This window comes from Lepidochelys olivacea, assembly GCF_965140295.1.
Source record: "Lepidochelys olivacea isolate rLepOli2 genome assembly, chromosome: 5".
Lineage (NCBI taxonomy): Eukaryota > Metazoa > Chordata > Testudines > Cheloniidae > Lepidochelys > Lepidochelys olivacea.
The window spans coordinates 73,765,846-73,784,549 of NC_140415.1; the positions used below are offsets into that span (position 1 = coordinate 73,765,846).

General features: G+C 39.0%; 1 protein-coding gene across 3 annotated transcripts in view; it reads right to left on the reverse strand.

The window, feature by feature from the left end:
• Positions 1 to 938: 938 nt before the first annotated feature.
• TRIM36 (tripartite motif containing 36) overlaps positions 939 to 18,704 on the reverse strand; it is a gene marked incomplete at its 3' end in the record, with an annotated part of 51,422 nt that continues 33,656 nt past the window's right edge. For 2 of the 3 annotated variants that reach the window (XM_084627852.1, XM_084627853.1), the window contains exons 3-10: positions 15,661 to 15,986; positions 12,519 to 12,665; positions 10,859 to 10,954; positions 8,464 to 8,717; positions 6,821 to 6,945; positions 4,607 to 4,900; positions 3,971 to 4,268; positions 939 to 2,549 (exon numbers count right to left, since the gene is read on the reverse strand). In XM_084627852.1, the coding sequence (XP_084483978.1) occupies positions 2,195 to 2,549; positions 3,971 to 4,268; positions 4,607 to 4,900; positions 6,821 to 6,945; positions 8,464 to 8,717; positions 10,859 to 10,954; positions 12,519 to 12,665; positions 15,661 to 15,986 (1,895 nt within the window). The remainder of the gene's footprint in view (positions 2,550 to 3,970; positions 4,269 to 4,606; positions 4,901 to 6,820; positions 6,946 to 8,463; positions 8,718 to 10,858; positions 10,955 to 12,518; positions 12,666 to 15,660; positions 15,987 to 18,704) is intronic. The other variant, XM_084627854.1, reaches the window with a different exon arrangement.

Below are 18,704 nucleotides of genomic sequence, written 5' to 3' on the forward strand. Positions count from 1 at the left end.
ATATATAAAACCGATTTCTAAAAAACCGACTTCTATAAATTCGACCTAATTTCGTAGTGTAGACATACCCTAAGAAATTACCACATCTTAACAGCAAAATGCTTAAGAACTAGAATGTAATAATGTGAATCACCCAACTACATTACTTTTCAGTTTTTATTTTAAAAAAGCAAAACCAAAGTGAAGTTACATTTACACTTAAGAACAAGAAGGTCTTGTTCAAATATATTCTGGTTAAAGCTTTAGATGTTTAAGAAAAGCATCTTCCATGATTTACGCCTATACTGTATAGAACTTTGCAGACCACAGTAGTCACCAACAGTTTTGTTTGTTTAGCAGCTATATTGCATAATGATCCAAACATACCACACAATTCTTAGCTTTGTCTACATTGTAAAGTGCTATTTTGTAGCAAGAAATTAGTTTCAAAATATTTGGATAGGCAAGTGTCACTGAACTGTGTTTTTAGAAGATGACACTTTTTCAATTATTGTGAAAAATGGAAAACGGTTTGCCTCTGTACAGTCAAGGTAGTATGTTTTCTGTTTAATACATTGAAGGAGCAAGCACCATTTATTACTGTATTAAAGTGTCCAAAGTATTCAAGTAATTCCCAGTGCAAAACAATTTTTAATTCAAATAATGAGGAGATGCATATAATAGCAATGTCAGAAGCTGGATCATAGTTCAGTTGACAGGCATATTGGTCTTTTATAGTAGTCTATTTATTAGTCACTATCTAATAAGTAAGTTCTGGCATATGTGGCAAATCTCAAATAAAACTAACATTACCTTGCATTCATTTAGGTTTATGATCCAGAATGATTAATACCCTCAATCTTGGATAAAAATAAAAACACTGATTTTCAGGTTCCATTTAAGTATTTACTTAAATACTATATACTTAATAAATGTACTTCACATATTTACTCTTTACATCCATCAAGACAGACAATCACAACCAAACAAGAACAGTGAGTTATTAAATATCTTATATTTCAGGAATATTTTCAATTTTAGAGATGCATGTTTCTTATGAGCTATGGTAACAGTGCAGATATTTACACCATTTTTGCACAAACTGCTTTCAAACATACAAACACTGCAACGTTAAAAAATTTTAATACAACAACAAGCAAATGTTTGAGCTAAACAGACACATTAAGGCAAAGAATAAATGTCTCAAATGTGATCAGTGCATTTTTCTAACACATTCTTACCAAAAACAATCCTTTATTGAAGACAACATTAACTTACAAAACATGTATTAACAGAAAGACCTGATTTTTTAATTAAAAAGTTGTTTATGTATTTTATCATTTGTGCCAGTTCGTTTTTTTCCCAGCAAAAGACCAGGAGCCATTATTTTACATGCAGATAACTGAGCTTCATAGACATTGAAGACCAATGTTTCAAGACAAATTGCACTTTTAAAAATATACTTTATACAGTCCATACTAAAAACCTGGGATAGTAAGGGATATTTAAGAACCTCATTATTTACCACTTGTACAGTTATCCACCAGTTTCTGGAAGTCATAATTTTAGCTTATAGTCAATCTAAATGTATATCAGATACAATAATTACCCCCACACACACACCCACACCAAATATAACCTATTTAGTGCAGTTTTGATTTCCTACTGCTTTGCATTTTCTATTGGTGCTAACATTATTTAGCACAGAAAAATCCACCGCACTGGTGCTCATGAGTCAGTTACAAAAATGCTTGACCACTCAAATTCATTCAGACAAGCTTCTTTTAAAATAAAAGGACGCATAAAAGATAATCACAATAAATGCACTATTATGTGGGCCCTGACTCCATTAAAAAAAACAAAAGTGAAACCAGCAGAGCCAGCTAAGTAAGGATATAAATTATATAACCAACAGGTTTCCAGCTCGTGAAAGACAATTAGGTTGCTAATCAAACTCTGAGGAGCAAGTTTCACCACACAATCAAAGAAAGGCAGGAGGGCGACTGGAAGAATGTCCTTATGGCCAATATAAGTTGGTAAAAAGGCGGAAGAGGTTGGCCAACAATTTTTGTTTCTATGATTAAAAAATGACCCAAAAGCATGAGTGCAGCAAAAGCACTTAGGAGATATGATGTAATTAATCAAGACTTAATGCTAAGGCAGATCCTTCTGCTCACATTTTTCATCTCAAAAACAGTACCAGTAGATATTTGCACTATATATCATCTTGGTATTCCAAATACTTTGCTGTGATGGCTTCCTCAAGATGAATTCCTGCACTCCCCATTAATGCAAAGGCTGGATACATTGTACTAGAGCAGTCTACCTGGCGCTCATAGAGGCATTTCATGTGATCTGCATCATAGAATCCAACTTTGCCTCTGTCACAGTCAAGGCAGATTCCTATACAAGATGGCATTGGAAGAATTCTATTTGCAGAATCTTTGGGAGCAGTAGGTGCCTTGGGAATAAAGAATTTATTCATGCCTAAAGTAATCAATGTGAAAGGCTGTGATGAGTCAAAGCAGGTATCTTCACTCCCACTGTCATGACCGCTGTCTTGTTCATATCTAGAATCAAAGAGCACAATTTTCTCAATGAACAAATCAAAGTCAGAATGCTTTCAGTTATTTTAAACTGAAGTATTTTATAAGCAGATAATGCTGTATTTAACTTCTGGCTCTGCAACAGATGCTCATAAAATGGATGTCCAATCTCAAACTGTTTTATGAGCATTGGGAGGAAAACTTTTGAATTTGAACTTCCTCACATGGTGCACACTGCTCAGCATTCATACCAAACAATTCTGCTAGTCCTTCACTGACTCAGAGATTGGTTAGGGGTTTTCTGATTTTTGGCTTTTATAGAAGATTGATGGAGCAAGTCTCATCGGGCTGAAGGGGTCTTGCCAGAGTTGACAACTCAGAACTGGTGCATCTTATCGAAATTAGGCATTCTATTTTAAAGAGTTCCACATAGAGCTCATCAGTATATAGTCTCTGACCTCACCTGAATGTTAGTGAATTTAGTTTCACAAGAACTTTGTGAGGTAAAGTAGTACTATCCTTTTGGCGCAGCAAAAGAAACTGGTACCAGTGTCATGAATTGATCAAGGTTGCAGACAATCTGTTGCAGAGCCAGAAGTTAGATCCAGAGCTCCTGATTCCCAATCCTTTCCTTGTCCACAAGACCATTTGGAAATCTGTCCAGGTAGCATGGTTGCAAGATATATTGCACAAACCTCCTGCAGTGCTCTGGTTCGTACAGCATTATCTGTGAAGTTTTGATTCCTGGAGGGACCAGAGTGCCCTGAATGTATAACACTTCTTCACATGGATTCTCCATCTCACGGTAGATGCATCCATGATTATTACAGTTGTGACTGAATATATTTGGAAGTCCTTCATTTGTACTTTGCCCCTTGACTGCTACCAAGCCAGAAAATCTTACTCCAGTGCAGTGCTATGCCTGCAATCAGTGGGATGGTGAGGTCCACTAAAGTAGACTATTAAAAAAAAAAAAGTCACGGGCATTATTACAGTGTCTATTCCACGACCTAACAGGCCCACTGAACTCTGGGGAAGCCTTCTTACCACAGCCTATGATATCCTGGACACTTGCAATATCTGAAAAGTCATGGAAAGCTATGTAAGGTGAGACACCTATATACTTCAATTGTCTCCAGGGGACAAACTAGGGTTTTGGATAATTTAGACACCAATATTAATTGCTAGCTTCTCAGGAAGTCAATCAACTGCTGAAAACGTACAGTAATTTTTTTTTTTTTTAAATCAGAGGTTCCCTAGATTGTTTCCCCATCTCTTCTTTCACCCCTCCACCCCCACACACAATTGCTGAAGCTAACCTAATTGGAACCAATTAGAGGTAAGGTCAACTCTTAATTCTACCAAATGGAAAGATGTCCCTTTAATTTATTTAAAAAGATTCACTCATTTTAAAAAAATTTTATACAAAGATCTACCACATTTACCTTGGGCTGGTTACATCACGGGGATTATGGAGCCATTCTTGTAGTTTAGTGTTAGATGCAACTCCCACTTTCACCAAGTATGAATAAGATTCCACATGAAAAGCCCAAAAGTGCTTCCCTTTTGTGATTCCAGTGTCTCCAATGACGTAGTCCAGAGTTGTGTAACACCCCACTTGGATACGTTCAGCCCCTAGCAGCAAAGGAAATCCAGCCCTACTTTCCACAGAGGTTCTCCTTGGATTCAGCATGAGACGTTCACTGTTGTAGCCACATTTATCATCAAAAAGAAAGCTAAAGACTAAAAAAAACAAAACACAAAAAATTCACACTAGGTCAATATTTTACCATGAGTTTTTTTGTACTTATCTTACAATTTTTCTAAGATGCGCTAACATAAGAGATAAACTACTGGTAGTGCAATACAAGACAGAGTAAAACTCTTATAGCTGACTGCCAACTAGTCTCAACCTTAATTCATGAATAAATGCAATACTTATTTATTCATTCACATGCACCACAAGGATGACAGCAGGTTGTAAATTTAAAATTTACTTGAAAATGGGCATAGGTTAAAGAGAAACTGGAGGCATTGTATATTGATTCAGTTGTCTATGGATTAACTGAAACTTGGTATACCTGGAGCTGGAGGTGTGTGTAAAATAACTTCCCTGCTCCAGGGGCTACAGATAGATCCTTTATATCCTCTGACTCTAAAGGCATAGCTGCTGTTATTTTCAAGGTCAGAGATGACTTTACTCTTGCTGCAGGCTTCAATCTCTTGCCATGTTGCATTCTCCTCTTCTCTATTAAGTTTACGGTATTCAAGGATATAGGTATCAGCTGAATCTTCCTTCACTAGATGTTCCCAACAGATCAAAGCTTTATTATACATTCTGCTCCTCTCCTCATTGATCTCTGGTACATCTAGACCTGAAATAGCCATAAGATACAAGAAAAAAAAAATTCTGTACGTAAACAGCAATTAGTATTAGTTTTACATATCACTGGTGTACAAATGGCTTATGAAGTAATGGAAAGTTCTTCCTCCCATGGTGAAAGACATGTTCTCTGTACTCATTTTGAAAGTTTCCAGTATTCCTTTTCCATATATTTAAAATGTCAAGAAACTACAGAAAGTTTAAAAAAAAAATCTATGTATGTTGTGCAAGGCACAAAAACTTCTAGTTAGACCAAGTATTATTGCCAGTCTAAAAGATATTTCTAACCATCAAAGAACAATCCTGGTATAAGTGCATTAGCAAACAGCTACTGAAATAGTTTTTGGTATCAATACCTCTAAACACAAATGTCAATTATTGTGGTTACTTGTAAAGTAGTTCTATGTGCCAGGTTACATTACGTTTCTATGTATCTCATTTTTACCCAAAACTGAAGTTTGCTATGCACACTCTCTAATAATACTTTTCCATTTTCTGTGTTATGACGATTCTAAGTCTTAACATGCAGTGAGTTCCACTCATGCTCTCAGGCCTAGTCTATGCTTAAAAATTAGACCCAAGCTATGTCAGTCAGGACTGTGAAAAATTTTGCACCCAGGGCATCATAGTTAAGGCTAAGATTTTGTTACGGTTATTTTTAGTAAAAGTCACGGACAAGTCACGGGCAATAAACAAAAATTCATGGAGCCCGTGACCCTGTCCCTGACCTTACTAAAAAATAACTGGAGCAGGGCTAAAGGGGGGAGGAATGGAATCAGGGAGGTGAGGGTGGTGGGGAGAACCAACAGGGGGCACAGCCCCGGCTCCAGTGGCTGCAGCAGGTGACGCACAGCCCCTGCCCCAAATCTGGCCGCAGCTGCAGGACAGGAGTGCATAGCCCTGGCTGCAGCCCCCGCCAAGCTCTGGAGGCAGCCATGGGAAGGATACATAGCCCCTGCGGCAGCTGCAGGGCTGAGACGCAGCAGAGGTTGCACAGTCCCCGCTCCAGAGTTGGCCACAGCTGTGGAACAGGGGTGCACGGCCACACCTGCAGCCCCTACCAAGCCCCGGGTGGGGTGGAGGGGAGGAGAAGAGGAGAGACACTATGTGAGACAGCCCTGGAACATGTGAGGGGGGGTGCATGGTCCCCGCTGCAGCCCGTGACAGAAGCCACGGGACTAGGATGCAGCCGGGGGACTGGGGTGGAGCGCAGCCATGGGGACCACACAGCTCCTGCTATGGAGCTGGCTGCATCTCCTAAACAGGGCTCACAGCCTGCCTGCAGCTCCCCCCAAAGCCACGGGGCAGGGGCTACAGGGTACTGGTTCCAGCCATCCAGCCCCAGTTGCAGGGTGGGGCCACACAGTCCTGCCGCCAGCTCTGACTTCAGCTGCTGATAGCTGAAGTGGAAGAAGTCACAGAGTCCATGACCTCCTTGACTAAATCACAGCCTTAATCAGCGTTAGGAGGGCCTAAATTCCTGGTGTAGACGCAGCTAGGTCAATAGGAGGATTCTTCCGTGACATAGGAACTGCTTCGCAAAGGAGGTAGTTTAACTACATGGATGCAAAAACCCCTTCCATTGGTCTAGGAAGCATCTACACTATGGTGGCACAGCTGCAGCACCACAGGCGTGCTGCTATGGCAGTCACACCCTTCGTAAACATGGAGCTACGAGACTGAGAAGCTTGACGTTTCAGAACATATTGTTGGGAGTGCAGAAATCTGTCTTCGTAAAAAGCTTTTTTCTGCTGGAAAACAGCTTTTGGGAGGCGCCTCAAGGAACTCTGCAGCCATGGTCTGAAGAGCTTGGGAATCCTACCTAAACCTAGCCTCCCGTCAGAGCTAGCCCACCACCAGGGTCACAACTCAGGAGAGAGGTAATAAAAACAACCCCCTTTATTGAACTTACCACTGGAGTAAAAGGACAAATCTCCAAGAACCTCTTCTTGCTTTGTTATATCCACAACATAGTCTTCAAAAGAAGTTTGAGCTGCTGGCCTGAAACTCTTCAGAGATTCAGTAGCTTTTTGAATTCTGAAATGGCAGGGAGGGAGAAGGGAGAGAAAAGATACATAGATATATAATTTAGCAAAGTAGGGCTACATTTACAAGGGGCGGGGGCGGAAAATGAGACTTTGGGTATGTCTACACAGCCAAAAAGGTCCTGTGGCAAAGAGTCTGAGAACTTGGGTCAACAGGTTCATGCTATGGGGCAAAAAAATAGCAGCACAGACTTTCCTGCTTAGGCTGGAGGTGGGCTTGGAGACCCTTCCCTCTCACTGGGTTTCAGAGCCTGGATCCCAGCCCGAGTAGGAATGCCCACACTGCTATTTTTAGCCCTATGGGCAGGAGTCCAAGTCTGTAGACCCATACTCTGGGACTCACTGTTACAGGTCTTCTTTGGTTTTGCAGTGTAGACATACTCTTAGGCTCCGAGCACAGCATAACCTAACTTTTAGGCTTCCTAATAGGCACCTAGAGGAATTCACTAACCCAGACTCCCTATACAATATATGGGGACAGTTAGGTGCCTAAGAAGGGATTCAGAGAAGCCAGCATGCTAAGCAGGCAGCCACCTAAGCTAGCTGACAGCAAATGCTAAGGAGAAAGGTCTAAGCCCTGCCCCACAAAAGGGAGTTAGATGCCTAACTCCAGGCCAGATGCAGCATGTTTACCAGACTGGGCCTTTCAAGAAGGGATAGGCAGAGGAACACCGGGACTTAAGTGTGAGCTAGGTACCGAATTTTTCGGTACTGTCAAGATTTAGGTGGCTTTGCATTATACCCACCAGCAGAAACTTAGACACAATGGGAACTTAGGCACCTACAGAAGAGGGGTTTTGTGAATGCTAGTGGTGTCAAAATGTTGGTCTTAGGCACCTAACTTTTCTTTAAAGCACCTTCATCTCTCTCGTGAATCTGACCCGGAGTGTATCAAAAATAGTATTAAAATACAAAGCGTGAAGTCCTGCTGTCCTAGTCAAAACTCCCATTGACTTCAGTGGAGCCAGGATTTCACCCAAAAACTTCAAACACTGTACACCGTGACAGAGAAATCTAAAAAGGTAACAGATTAAAACTGATGATATTTCTGTTTACACATTTCAGTTTGTGTAAATATGCCTCCACAAAAGCAGCTTAAAGAACAAGATGAATATTCATTACCACTAATGGAGATCAGCTTTTAGGATCAAAGAGGTTAGAGGCAGAAGATACTTATTAGATCATCAAGTCTATCCCTTTGCAAATTCATGATATAGTCTCCCCGCCAACAGCGGGATATACATTCATCCAACAGTGTTCCTCTTTGTCGCTTTGCAAGGGATGAATTTCTGACTTTTCATCTCCATAAATTGTTTCCTATATTACGATGCAACTTAAGAATTGCCACCTCAGTAAGACTGAGCTCATTAAATTAACCTCTATACAATGAGCATCAGCTACATCCAAAATTTTATTTAACAAACAGCACTATCTTAATACACGTGAAAAATATGATAGAAATAAGACAAAACTTTTAAAACACTCTTTATAACGTAAGATAATTAAATACCTAACATGGAGCTGTTTTGCTGTTTGAACAAAGCAAGATTGGTCTGTTTCTTTAAGTACTTCTTGAGCATATCCCACAAGACCATTGTTTTCCAGAAGTCCTTGATATTCTTCTATTTGGGTTTGGAGTTTCTCTAGTCTTAAATTCTTGGACGTCTCAATTGCCCTCAGAGCAGCTGATCTCCTCTCTTCCAAAACATCAAACAGCGTGTCAAAGTTATTAGATGCTTCTTCTTTAGCTCTTTCACCATTGCACTATTACAAAATACAAAGTGCATTTAAAAAACAAAAGAACTCATTCTGTAGTACTGTGAAATCTTATGGGAAGCAATAGGATGTTTTATGAAAAATTTTCAGAACAGCATTGCAAAGTTCTACTCATTCACGGCAAATAATTTTTGATAGGCAAAACAGACGTCAGTATTTTCATCAAAAAGAAAAGGAGTACTTGTGGCACCTTAGAGACTAACCAATTTATTTGCGCATAAGCTTTCGTGAGCTACGGCTTACTTCATTGGATGCACATGCTTATGCGCAAATAAATTGGTTAGTCTCTAAGGTGCCACAAGTACTCCTTTTCTTTTTGCGAATACAGACTAACACGGCTGTTACTCTGAAACCAGTACTTTCATCATCAACCTAAAGAGCAACAGAGTAGATTTTGTGCCTGAGTTGGGAAATTGTCATGGCAATTTCACAACTCTAATGTAGTTCGATGAGTAGACAGGAAAATGCTTCTCTGCTCATCCATTGCAAACCCTTGAACCAATGCAAGGCATTTCTCCACCTACATCATCCCACAACGATTTAAACTGATTTGTGAACAACTTTTGTGATGGCAGCTCAACAAATGCACTTGAGAATGGAATAATTTAAGCCCTGGAGAACACTAAGAAGTTTCCTTAGAGCTAATATTCACATATATTCCCCATGTGAATGGAGAGTTATTTCTATTATATGAGAGTAGAAACATGATTTTTTAAAAATTTCCTGGTGTCAGCGGCTCTTTAAGCTTATATATTTCCCCAAGACAGACACTAAAGCTGGATTTCCTAAAATATGGTAAGTGAAAACTCCTGGACCTATTATATTTTCCATTCTCTCTGAAAACTCTCTCTGCTTATGTAATACCAGCTTCTTCTCAGCCCCTTATGTCTCATGTGTAAGCTTTTTTCCCAGCCTGAACTTCCTACTTTCTCATTCTGTTACTTCCTTAAATTTGATTTTGACTGTATTATAGTCTAACTAAAATTTAAGATGGAAGAGACCTATTAGATCAAGTTCCTTCTCTGCAGGACAGTCACTGAATATTATTTCTATTTAGCTGTAGAACATAGCACCTATAAATTTCTAGCTCAATGGGGACCCAATGCAGATTGGAACACATTCCCTGTCCTGAAAAATATATAGCATAAGGGGATGTTATCAGTGGTGAGTGGGAGCCAGTTCACACCGGTTTGCTAGAACCGGTTGCTAAATTTAGAAGCCCTTTTAGAACCAGTTGTTCCGCGAGGGACAACTGGTTCTAAAAGGGCTTCTAAATTTAACCGGCCAGAAGCGGCGCCTTAGGCGCTGACTCCATGGGTGCTCCAGCCCTGGAGCACCCAAGGGGAAAATTTGGTGGGTGCAGAGCAGCCACTGGCAGCTCCCTGCCCCACCCCTGGCCCCAGCTCACCTCCACTCTGCCTCCTCCCCTGAACGTACCACCCCGCTCTGCTTCTCCGCCCCCCTAGGCTTCCCGCGAATCAGGGTGGGCTGAGAAGCAGGCGGCAGCTTCGCACTCAGGCCCAGGAGGCGGAGGTGAGCTGGGGCGGGGGGGGGGCACGAGGAGGGCCACCCACACCACCCGCAGGTAACCCGGAGGGGCGGGGCATGCAGGGGAACCCCTAGCTACGCTCCCCTGCCCCTAGGAGCCAGAGGGACCTGCCGGATGCTTCCTAGGAGCTGCCCCAGGTAAGCACCTCCGGGACTCCCCACCTTGCCCCCTGGCAGGTCCCTCTGGCTCTTAGGGGCGGGATGGGCATCCACTACGGTGGCCCACGAGACACTCCTGCCTGGTTCTGGGGGCAGTCGTCCCGGGGGGGCAGGGGTGGGCAACGACCCCCTCGTTGTTAAGATTTTGGCAACTCATCACTGGATGTGATCAGATATTAATTTAGTACTTTAACTCCAGCCAAGCAACTTTTGATTATTTTGTACAATGTCACTCACACTGTAACGTTCTACTTTGAAGCATCATCCCAATTTGCAGAACATATACAATTTGTATTTACAATGTAGATAGAATGTGACAGTCTAGAGAAAACACATAAGAGCACAACCTTTTTTTTTGAGAGAGAGAAAGAGAATGAGAATGAATGTCTAACAACAAAATCTGACCAATAAGTTATTCCTACCTCTGTTTCTTTCATTAGAAGACCCAGTTCAGAAATTTGACCTTTCACCTGGCTCTCCTTACTAATGAGGTATTCTATGTCCTTTGAAAGTTTTTCCTGTAGAAATAGAATAGTAAGTTAGAGAAAACAGGATAATATACCTGTATTGGCAGTTTGTGCACGTAAGTCATCTACAAGACAGACATCCAATACTCAATTTGGGTTGTTCAGTTAAATTTACCTATTTACAGAAACCCAACAGCCAGCCATGGATTATATATAAGCAACAGATTACAGGAACGACAGGTCATTGATCAATTCTACCTGGTGATCTGTAGTCAGTGTCAGATGTTTCCAAAGAAGGTGAAAAATCTCTATAATGCACCTAAGTTCATGCTATACTGTACCATACACCATCGAAGGACATTTCTTCCCAACCTTAGAAATCAATTTTCTCATACCCTGAAGAGTGAGATTTAAGGTCTTGTGATAATTACTAATAAATTTATATTTCATTTATATAAATAAGATCTTAAAAACACTAAAGTAATTATGATTAGGGCTCGAAGAATTTGACTTTTTTATGTTATTTAGTAACTATCAACATTTAGTTTTAAGCATTTCTATTTTTATCTATTTAAATGTTCACAGTTGCAGGATATTCCTGGGGTGGAGGGAGTGTCATATAATAATTTAATTTCAGTAAACACTAAGATTCAAAAAGTTAAATTTTTAACTGTAAAATACAAACTGTCCTTAAATTAAACTCTAGTAAGTTTCCAAGGAGCATTTTTCATTCTTTGCCTACATGTAAATTGTGATCATCATCAATGGAAATTTGTGCATTGATTTGTGTACACGGTGAATTTTACTTTAACCAAAAGTTACCAATAAAAATCTTCCAAGACTAATTAAGATTGAGCTGTTTGGAGTTTCTGAATATTTTGCTTCTGTACCTCATTATTTTTCACCAGAACCAGAAAGTTGGAAATACTGCAAGGATAGTGTGGCATAAATAGCCAGTGCTGGACACTGAATGAAAAAAGAACCCTATCCTAGACCACGTAGCTCAGATAAATAACACTCCCACTTCCCTACCCCACAAAAAAGGAAAAAAAATATTTCAAGTTTGCTCTACAGTTCTACATATATGCAGAGTAGTTCAATTTTGATTTAATTTAACTTGTGGTTCTTTTAGGCTTCTAGAACCTGCTTCAGCTGTCAGACACATTTGCTTTTCACTATTTAAGAAACAATTTCATCATTTGAAATTCCATTTGCACCTTTGTTTTTTTTAGGTCAGTTCCTCCCCAAGTCATAAGACAAGAGACTGTTTTACCGGAATAGCTAGAGTGGGCTGAGCTAAACTGGTCAGTAGTGCCATGTTCTTAACTTTTTTGAAGTCTGTACTTTACAGTGAGCTAAAAGAAGCATTAACGGAAACATTTTATATTATAATTTTAAATGAGCCAGAGTATGTAGTTTATTGTTTTAGATAGACATTAACACCCACTCATATGATTGAAGAAACTAGTTACATCATCATGTTCTGTTGTGCAACAGCCACATGGTTAAGGCATTAACTACGACATTCTCTAAATGCAGAAGCCTGGGAGTGTTTATAACATGCAATACCTTACACTGCTTTCTTAGGACAAACTGAAATGACATTTAGTCTTACCTTTAGAGTTTTGTAGGCAGTGCTCATGGTTGTTACTCTATGATTTGCATGAGACCCACCCAATTTACAAAGATGACACACTGGCCTTCTGCAAATTTCACAGTACATGTTTACCCTCTCCATTTCGTGTTCTGGACACATCAAGATCTGCCAAAAATAATAAGAATGCAACTGTATTTCAGAAAAAAACATTTAACAGCTCATTAAGATACAGTATAACAGTAAACCAATCCCATAGTTCATGGACTTTAGTGCAAACTCAAGTAATTTACATTCATCTTATTTATAATCCATTGCAAGTGATATCAGGAGGAGGAAAAGAAATATTACCCAGTGATCTGTGAATAGAAGAACAGAGGTGAAATGAGCAAGGGGTGCAGTCCTCAAATGAAGCAAACTTTTACTTTTGAATTCCAAGTATCAACTTTGATCTTCTTTAGCCTTTTCACTGAAGAGGGCAACCTGTTTACCAAGGTGCTTCTGAGACAATTTCATTAGGCTAGAAGTATGAATATTCAGGATTCTATGGTTACAGACTATTGGGCTGGCAAAAAGAAGGGAAGCCCTAATAACATTCCTTTAAAGAAACCTCAAAATATGAGGATTGAATTCATAAGGACATTAGCAGCCACTGTTTGGAAGACAAGCCATTTTTCTACAGGAATGCCCAGCCTTCATAACAGACCACATTTCTACTCCTCATCTTGTCTCATACTACAGTCAAATGAAAGTTACAGCCCTCTAACAAGGTGCAGATGGAAAAAACCTAGAAGATTATCTTGTCCTTCTCTCAATTCAGGAACAATCATAGTATATGCTTCTCTCATCCCCACCACACACACACATCACCAAGTGCTATCAAGTCTGCTTTTAAATTAATCAAATAGATGACTGGGAACGTTGTTTAGAGGACTAATACTTCACACATTAAGTTATGGCCTAACAAAGCATGTGATGCAAGTGCACATTTAATCTTACATAAAAGTGCTGGCATCCCTCAATAAGGCCATCACAAAAGCTTTAATGTAGCTATGTTGGTCTGTTCTGAGAGTGATGCCTGAATAATTTGACGTGTTTAAGCCATAGTCATTAAACTGTATTAAAAAAAAAAAACACAACACATTTCAAGAACGTCTATCTTCATTGTCAAAGCTTCTTCTTCTATGTCACAACCATATGCGCACACAACATACCAAAATCATTCTCTCTTCCCCTTTACTACCTCTGCCTGCAAAAGAGAGATTTGGTTTAAGCTTTAAATCCTTTAAAAAACAAAACTTAATATTTGTAAATCGTTATACTCATCAGAACATATGGAAGAATTCAGAAAGACGTCAGTCACTAGAAGTCTTTTTTTTTTTTTTTTTTTTTTTTTTAAGAATTTAGAACATCTATTGAACTTAGATAAATGACAAGGATTTGCTGCAATGATATCCTGTATTAGAGGAGAGTTAAATAACATTTGTTGATTATTGATCAGACTACTAAGTCTAGAGAGCCAAAGATTATTTTTTTTTAAAATGGACATCACAAGTAAAAATGTTTTTATCATCAGTAAAATGCCTCTCTCAAAAAAACCCAACACCACAACAAAAAACCACCACTTGGGCTTTAAAGAGAGTGAGATTTTCTTCCCAACATACACAAAGTCTTTACAAGTAAAAAAAAAAAAAAAGGATAGTAAGAAACATGCAAACAAAGTTTTGTTTCATTCAATTACCTATTTTACATTATTATTTGGATTATATAGTTTTGTTCTGTTGGATTTTCTGTCAGATTGCAGGAATACTATTAATTTTTTCATGTAAATTAATCTTGGAGACTATTTTGTTAAAAAAAATCATATTAAGTTAATTAACCGTACAATACTAAAAACAGAATTTTTAATAATTTCAGGCTTTCCATCTGCACTAAACTTGGATCAGTCTGCTTCTCTAAAGGAGAAAGATTAAATAACTATAACAAAGTAGAAGCAGCTAGAGTAGTCTGGATAGCAAGAGAATGTGAAAGAACATTAATTGGTTTCAAATTACACAAAACTTCTGCAGAACTATAACTCAGCTTCGCTGCTAAGCCTTGACTTTCTAGAACATAGAACCATGACTAGATTTTAACCTTAGAGTCCTGCTTAAGCTTAAACATATATTTTTAAAAGAGCTGCTAATAGAAAATATGTAGCTGTTAGCATAAAACTTCCAGATGACGCAAATCTTTACATAAAAAGAAAATCCAAACCTGTAAGTCTATTTGCCTCCCTGATTTTATAAGTACTTTACATTTTCTCTAGGTCAGTTACTTAACGCGTACATATTTGGACCAAATTAGTCATGCCTTTCAGCCTATAGTGAACCAAATTAAAGAAGATTAATATCTGAACTAGAAGATTAATATTTTAAGAAAGCAGTACTACATTATCTTGGGTACACAGACACAAGAGCTACACAAATTCAGCAATATTTTTGGTGTTTGTAGGGACCTAATAAGCTACAAAGATGATTGTTACGTGCTCTCCAGCTGTCTTATGTTGGAAGGACGGCAGTTGTGACCAAAGTCATCAAATGGGGACATTTACACAGTTTAGGTTTTAAGTTCAACATGGGAACCACACATTCCACCACACACCTACCACATAATTGTGCCAGGGACTCACTTTTGCTACCACTAAGAGTGCAGGAAGAAAGCAGCAGAGGAGGAGGAGAGAGAAAGAAAGAACTATTGTTACAAAACTATTATTATTGTGCTACTTTTCTAGAATAGACCCACTGCAATGATTTTTTTTTAAAAAAGAACACATTATTTAAGACCACGAACAGACTAAAATTATTAACACCTTGTTCTTAAAAAGCCCCACACCTTCATCTGATAGACCCACACCCAACACATTTAATTTGATGCAGTCAAAGTCTATGGTCCACTTCCAATATGTTCCCCCTGCATTTGTCAACACCTACCTCTTTGGCACCAGATTAATAACTTTAATGCAAAATCTTACAACTCATTTAATAGATGATTGTGATGGAAATCAAATGTAAGATTATCCAATAGATAATTACTTTTTATGGGCAACATTTGCTCTGCAGCATCAGGTCAGATACAAGAAATGAAAAGATCTGCAAGGTATGCCAGATTAAAAACCACTTACCTTGGGCCTGAAGTTAGTGGTTGGTCCTACATACTCATGCTGGGCTTTTACAGTTCCCCAAGGATGATATATTTTGAAGCATTCATTGCAATAGCTTGCACTGCAGTCCATGCAACTCTTTGTAGATTCTTGAGGTGGAGGTTTGCAGACATCACACATAATAGCAGTGGCTGCCCTGGCTGCCTGCCTGTATCTTTCCACAATAGTTTCCAGGGTGAAATTTCGAAATAAGCCATTGATGCCACGTTCTCCCAGATCCACATCATGCCGGCAGCCAGGACAAGGAAAAATGGTTGTCCTAGGAGTCAGTGAATTGCGTTTCCAGCCTGTATAGATGGCAAGTCCTAGTTTAGTTACAACATAATAGGAAGAACAATTAGGACTGGAAAGGGGGAAAAGACAGCACCTAACACAGAAATCCACGAGCCTAAATTCTGAGGAAATTCTGAGCTACTTTAGCACACGTGTCATTGAGAGTGTCATAATACAAATTCAGGTGAATTCTGCCAAGCCAAAGACAATTTTCTTTTTAAAATTAATATCAAACAAGGCACGGCCCTGGTTGGATTCAGAAGACATAGTAAGTAAAAAATTAATTCCAAATGAAATTGTGGTAAAAATATTTAACAATTCTGACTCCAGAGCTGCAATGTTGCAATTTTGTCTCTTGCTACAGTAAAATATGTCAATAGTGCTATACTCATGCCTTTTTCTTCAAAGTAGGCACTGTATGCTCCAGTCATTTTGAAAGACAATACCAGTTAAATTCAGTGATTAATCTCAGCTATGCACGAGGGGGAAAATGGCCTAATAGGTCTGTATTCATTCCTGGTGGCAAGTCACTGACACAAATGCACTCCATCCAGTTACTTAAACTGGTCTGATTTTACATGGGAAGGGCATATCTACCCTATTAAGATTGACAAATTTACATGGTAATTACATGAATGTGACAAGCTGAAACCCAATCACTAACAGACCAAGAGTTACGATAATAAATCTAGTTTTGGATACCACAGGATTAGATTCGCCGACGCTTTCTGGAATCCACATTAGTGTTCAGGTGACTCTGTCCAAATACAGATGTGGGATTTTTTTGTAAAATGTTCGAAGTGGAGATTTTATTCTCACTTTTTGAGATTAAACATAGCATTGTTCCCAGATGTATATAGTTGAATTTGAGCTTTTACAAGTTTTGTTATGGCTGCAACATATCCCAAGTGGAGACAAAAATACAAAACAAGACAAGCTGGGAATTTAGAACACTAGGAAATCCCAGTCAGTCAATCACAACATGCACAGACTGATTTGGCTTTTCCCAGCTGAATCGCTCAGAATATAACACTTTTAAACAAGGGTGTCAGAACCATCTCTGTGAAAGGAAGACTACTTCCAGTAAGGTTAAATGAAACAACAGCTCCAAGTCCTGGGGTGGAAAGAGAGAGCGAGAGAGCTAAAAGGAGTTCTTACTGGCAAGAAGTAATGTTCTCTCCTATAATGATAGAAGTTTCAATATAGCCAATCAATTGGATATTTTCATGGCTTCAGTTACCAGTCAAGGGGAACCCCAGCACCAAGAAGAGGTATCTGGTTTTTGGCAGGTTTAATATAGTTTCACCTAGTCTGTATTAAAGAAAATATCAGCTTACTTAGGCTTAAAGGAATTTTGCTCTACTTTTAGTCGGGGAATATAATGTATGGCATCAAATAACTGTACACAAAACCCAAGAATTCCCAGCTCCTTCTCTCAATATCTATTAGTCTTCCCTTGTTCAAAGACTGGGATAAAGTGGCTAACTTCACCAAACACAGACACACACACACAAAGCCGGTTTCCATTTTGAGTCTGCAAAACCTGGAGATAGCTCAACACTCCAACAAAACCTCAGACCGGAAGTAATTAATTGATTTCATTCTTGAAGAAAGAAATAGGAGCATCAGTCAAAAGGAGGCAATTTAAATAAATTCAAAATTGACTAAACTGGCATTTAGGCATGGTGCATATCCTTTCCTCCTCCTGCCAGTAAGCTTGAAAGTGATGCTTCTGTAACTAGAGCATGGCATTACCACCCTTTTCTCAAAAATGTTTTCAAATTCTGAGAATTGTGTTGCTATGGCTCATGCAACTGTAAATTAAGGCAATTTCCTCTTTTCTTCTTATGCATATGTTGGATGCCGTACAATCAAATTCTAAGGGAGAGTGTCTCCCACCAACATAGCTTCCTCCTCTTGCAGAGGTGGAGTAATGATGCTAATGGGATAGCGTTCTCCCGACGGCATAGTACTTCTTCACCAGACGTGCAGCTGTGCTGATGTAGCGCAGTAGAGTAGACTTGCTCCGTGTCTTGTCATTTATTAAGTTCTTTTAAAGCATTTAATTCTTTTCAAGAATAACTATTTTCTAAAAGGAAATTAGATAATATCTGTATTTTGTCAGCTGCCTTAATTCAGAAAAAATTATATAGTTTCACAGAATTTTGAAAGTTTTCCTTGAGTATCAAGATTCCATTACATGCAAAGCTATCTAGCGGTGCTGATCTCTAGCTGCCCCTACCATACCAACCAAGTCAGAATTTTCTTCACAACTTCTAGCATTCTGTTATCTTTCTTTAAAGATATTCACACCAGGAACTTTTTATAACCGTTGCTTTAGGGTGAAGGAACTGTTTTTCAAAACATGTTCGGTATGGCAGGTATGTATATGCTTCAGGAAGTGAACGGCCCACATAGAGTGAGCAAGTGTGCACAAGCAGACAGTGATCTCCAATTCAGTAGGTTCTGTATTTCTGTCTAGAGAGTCTACAGACAGATGGCCAGCTCAGATTTACGAATAAATACAACTAAACTGATTAATGTAGTTAAGGCAAACGTACAGATTTCTGGCTAAAAAGGAATCCAAAGTGTTTGGGTACTTACTTGAAGTAAATTTAATAACCCAAGCCGGATGCCCAGCAACACCTGTAACTTGGCACAGTTGAGCAACACACACATGTAATGAATGAAAACAGTACTGATTTAAAAGCCTTATTTAAATGTATGCCCAG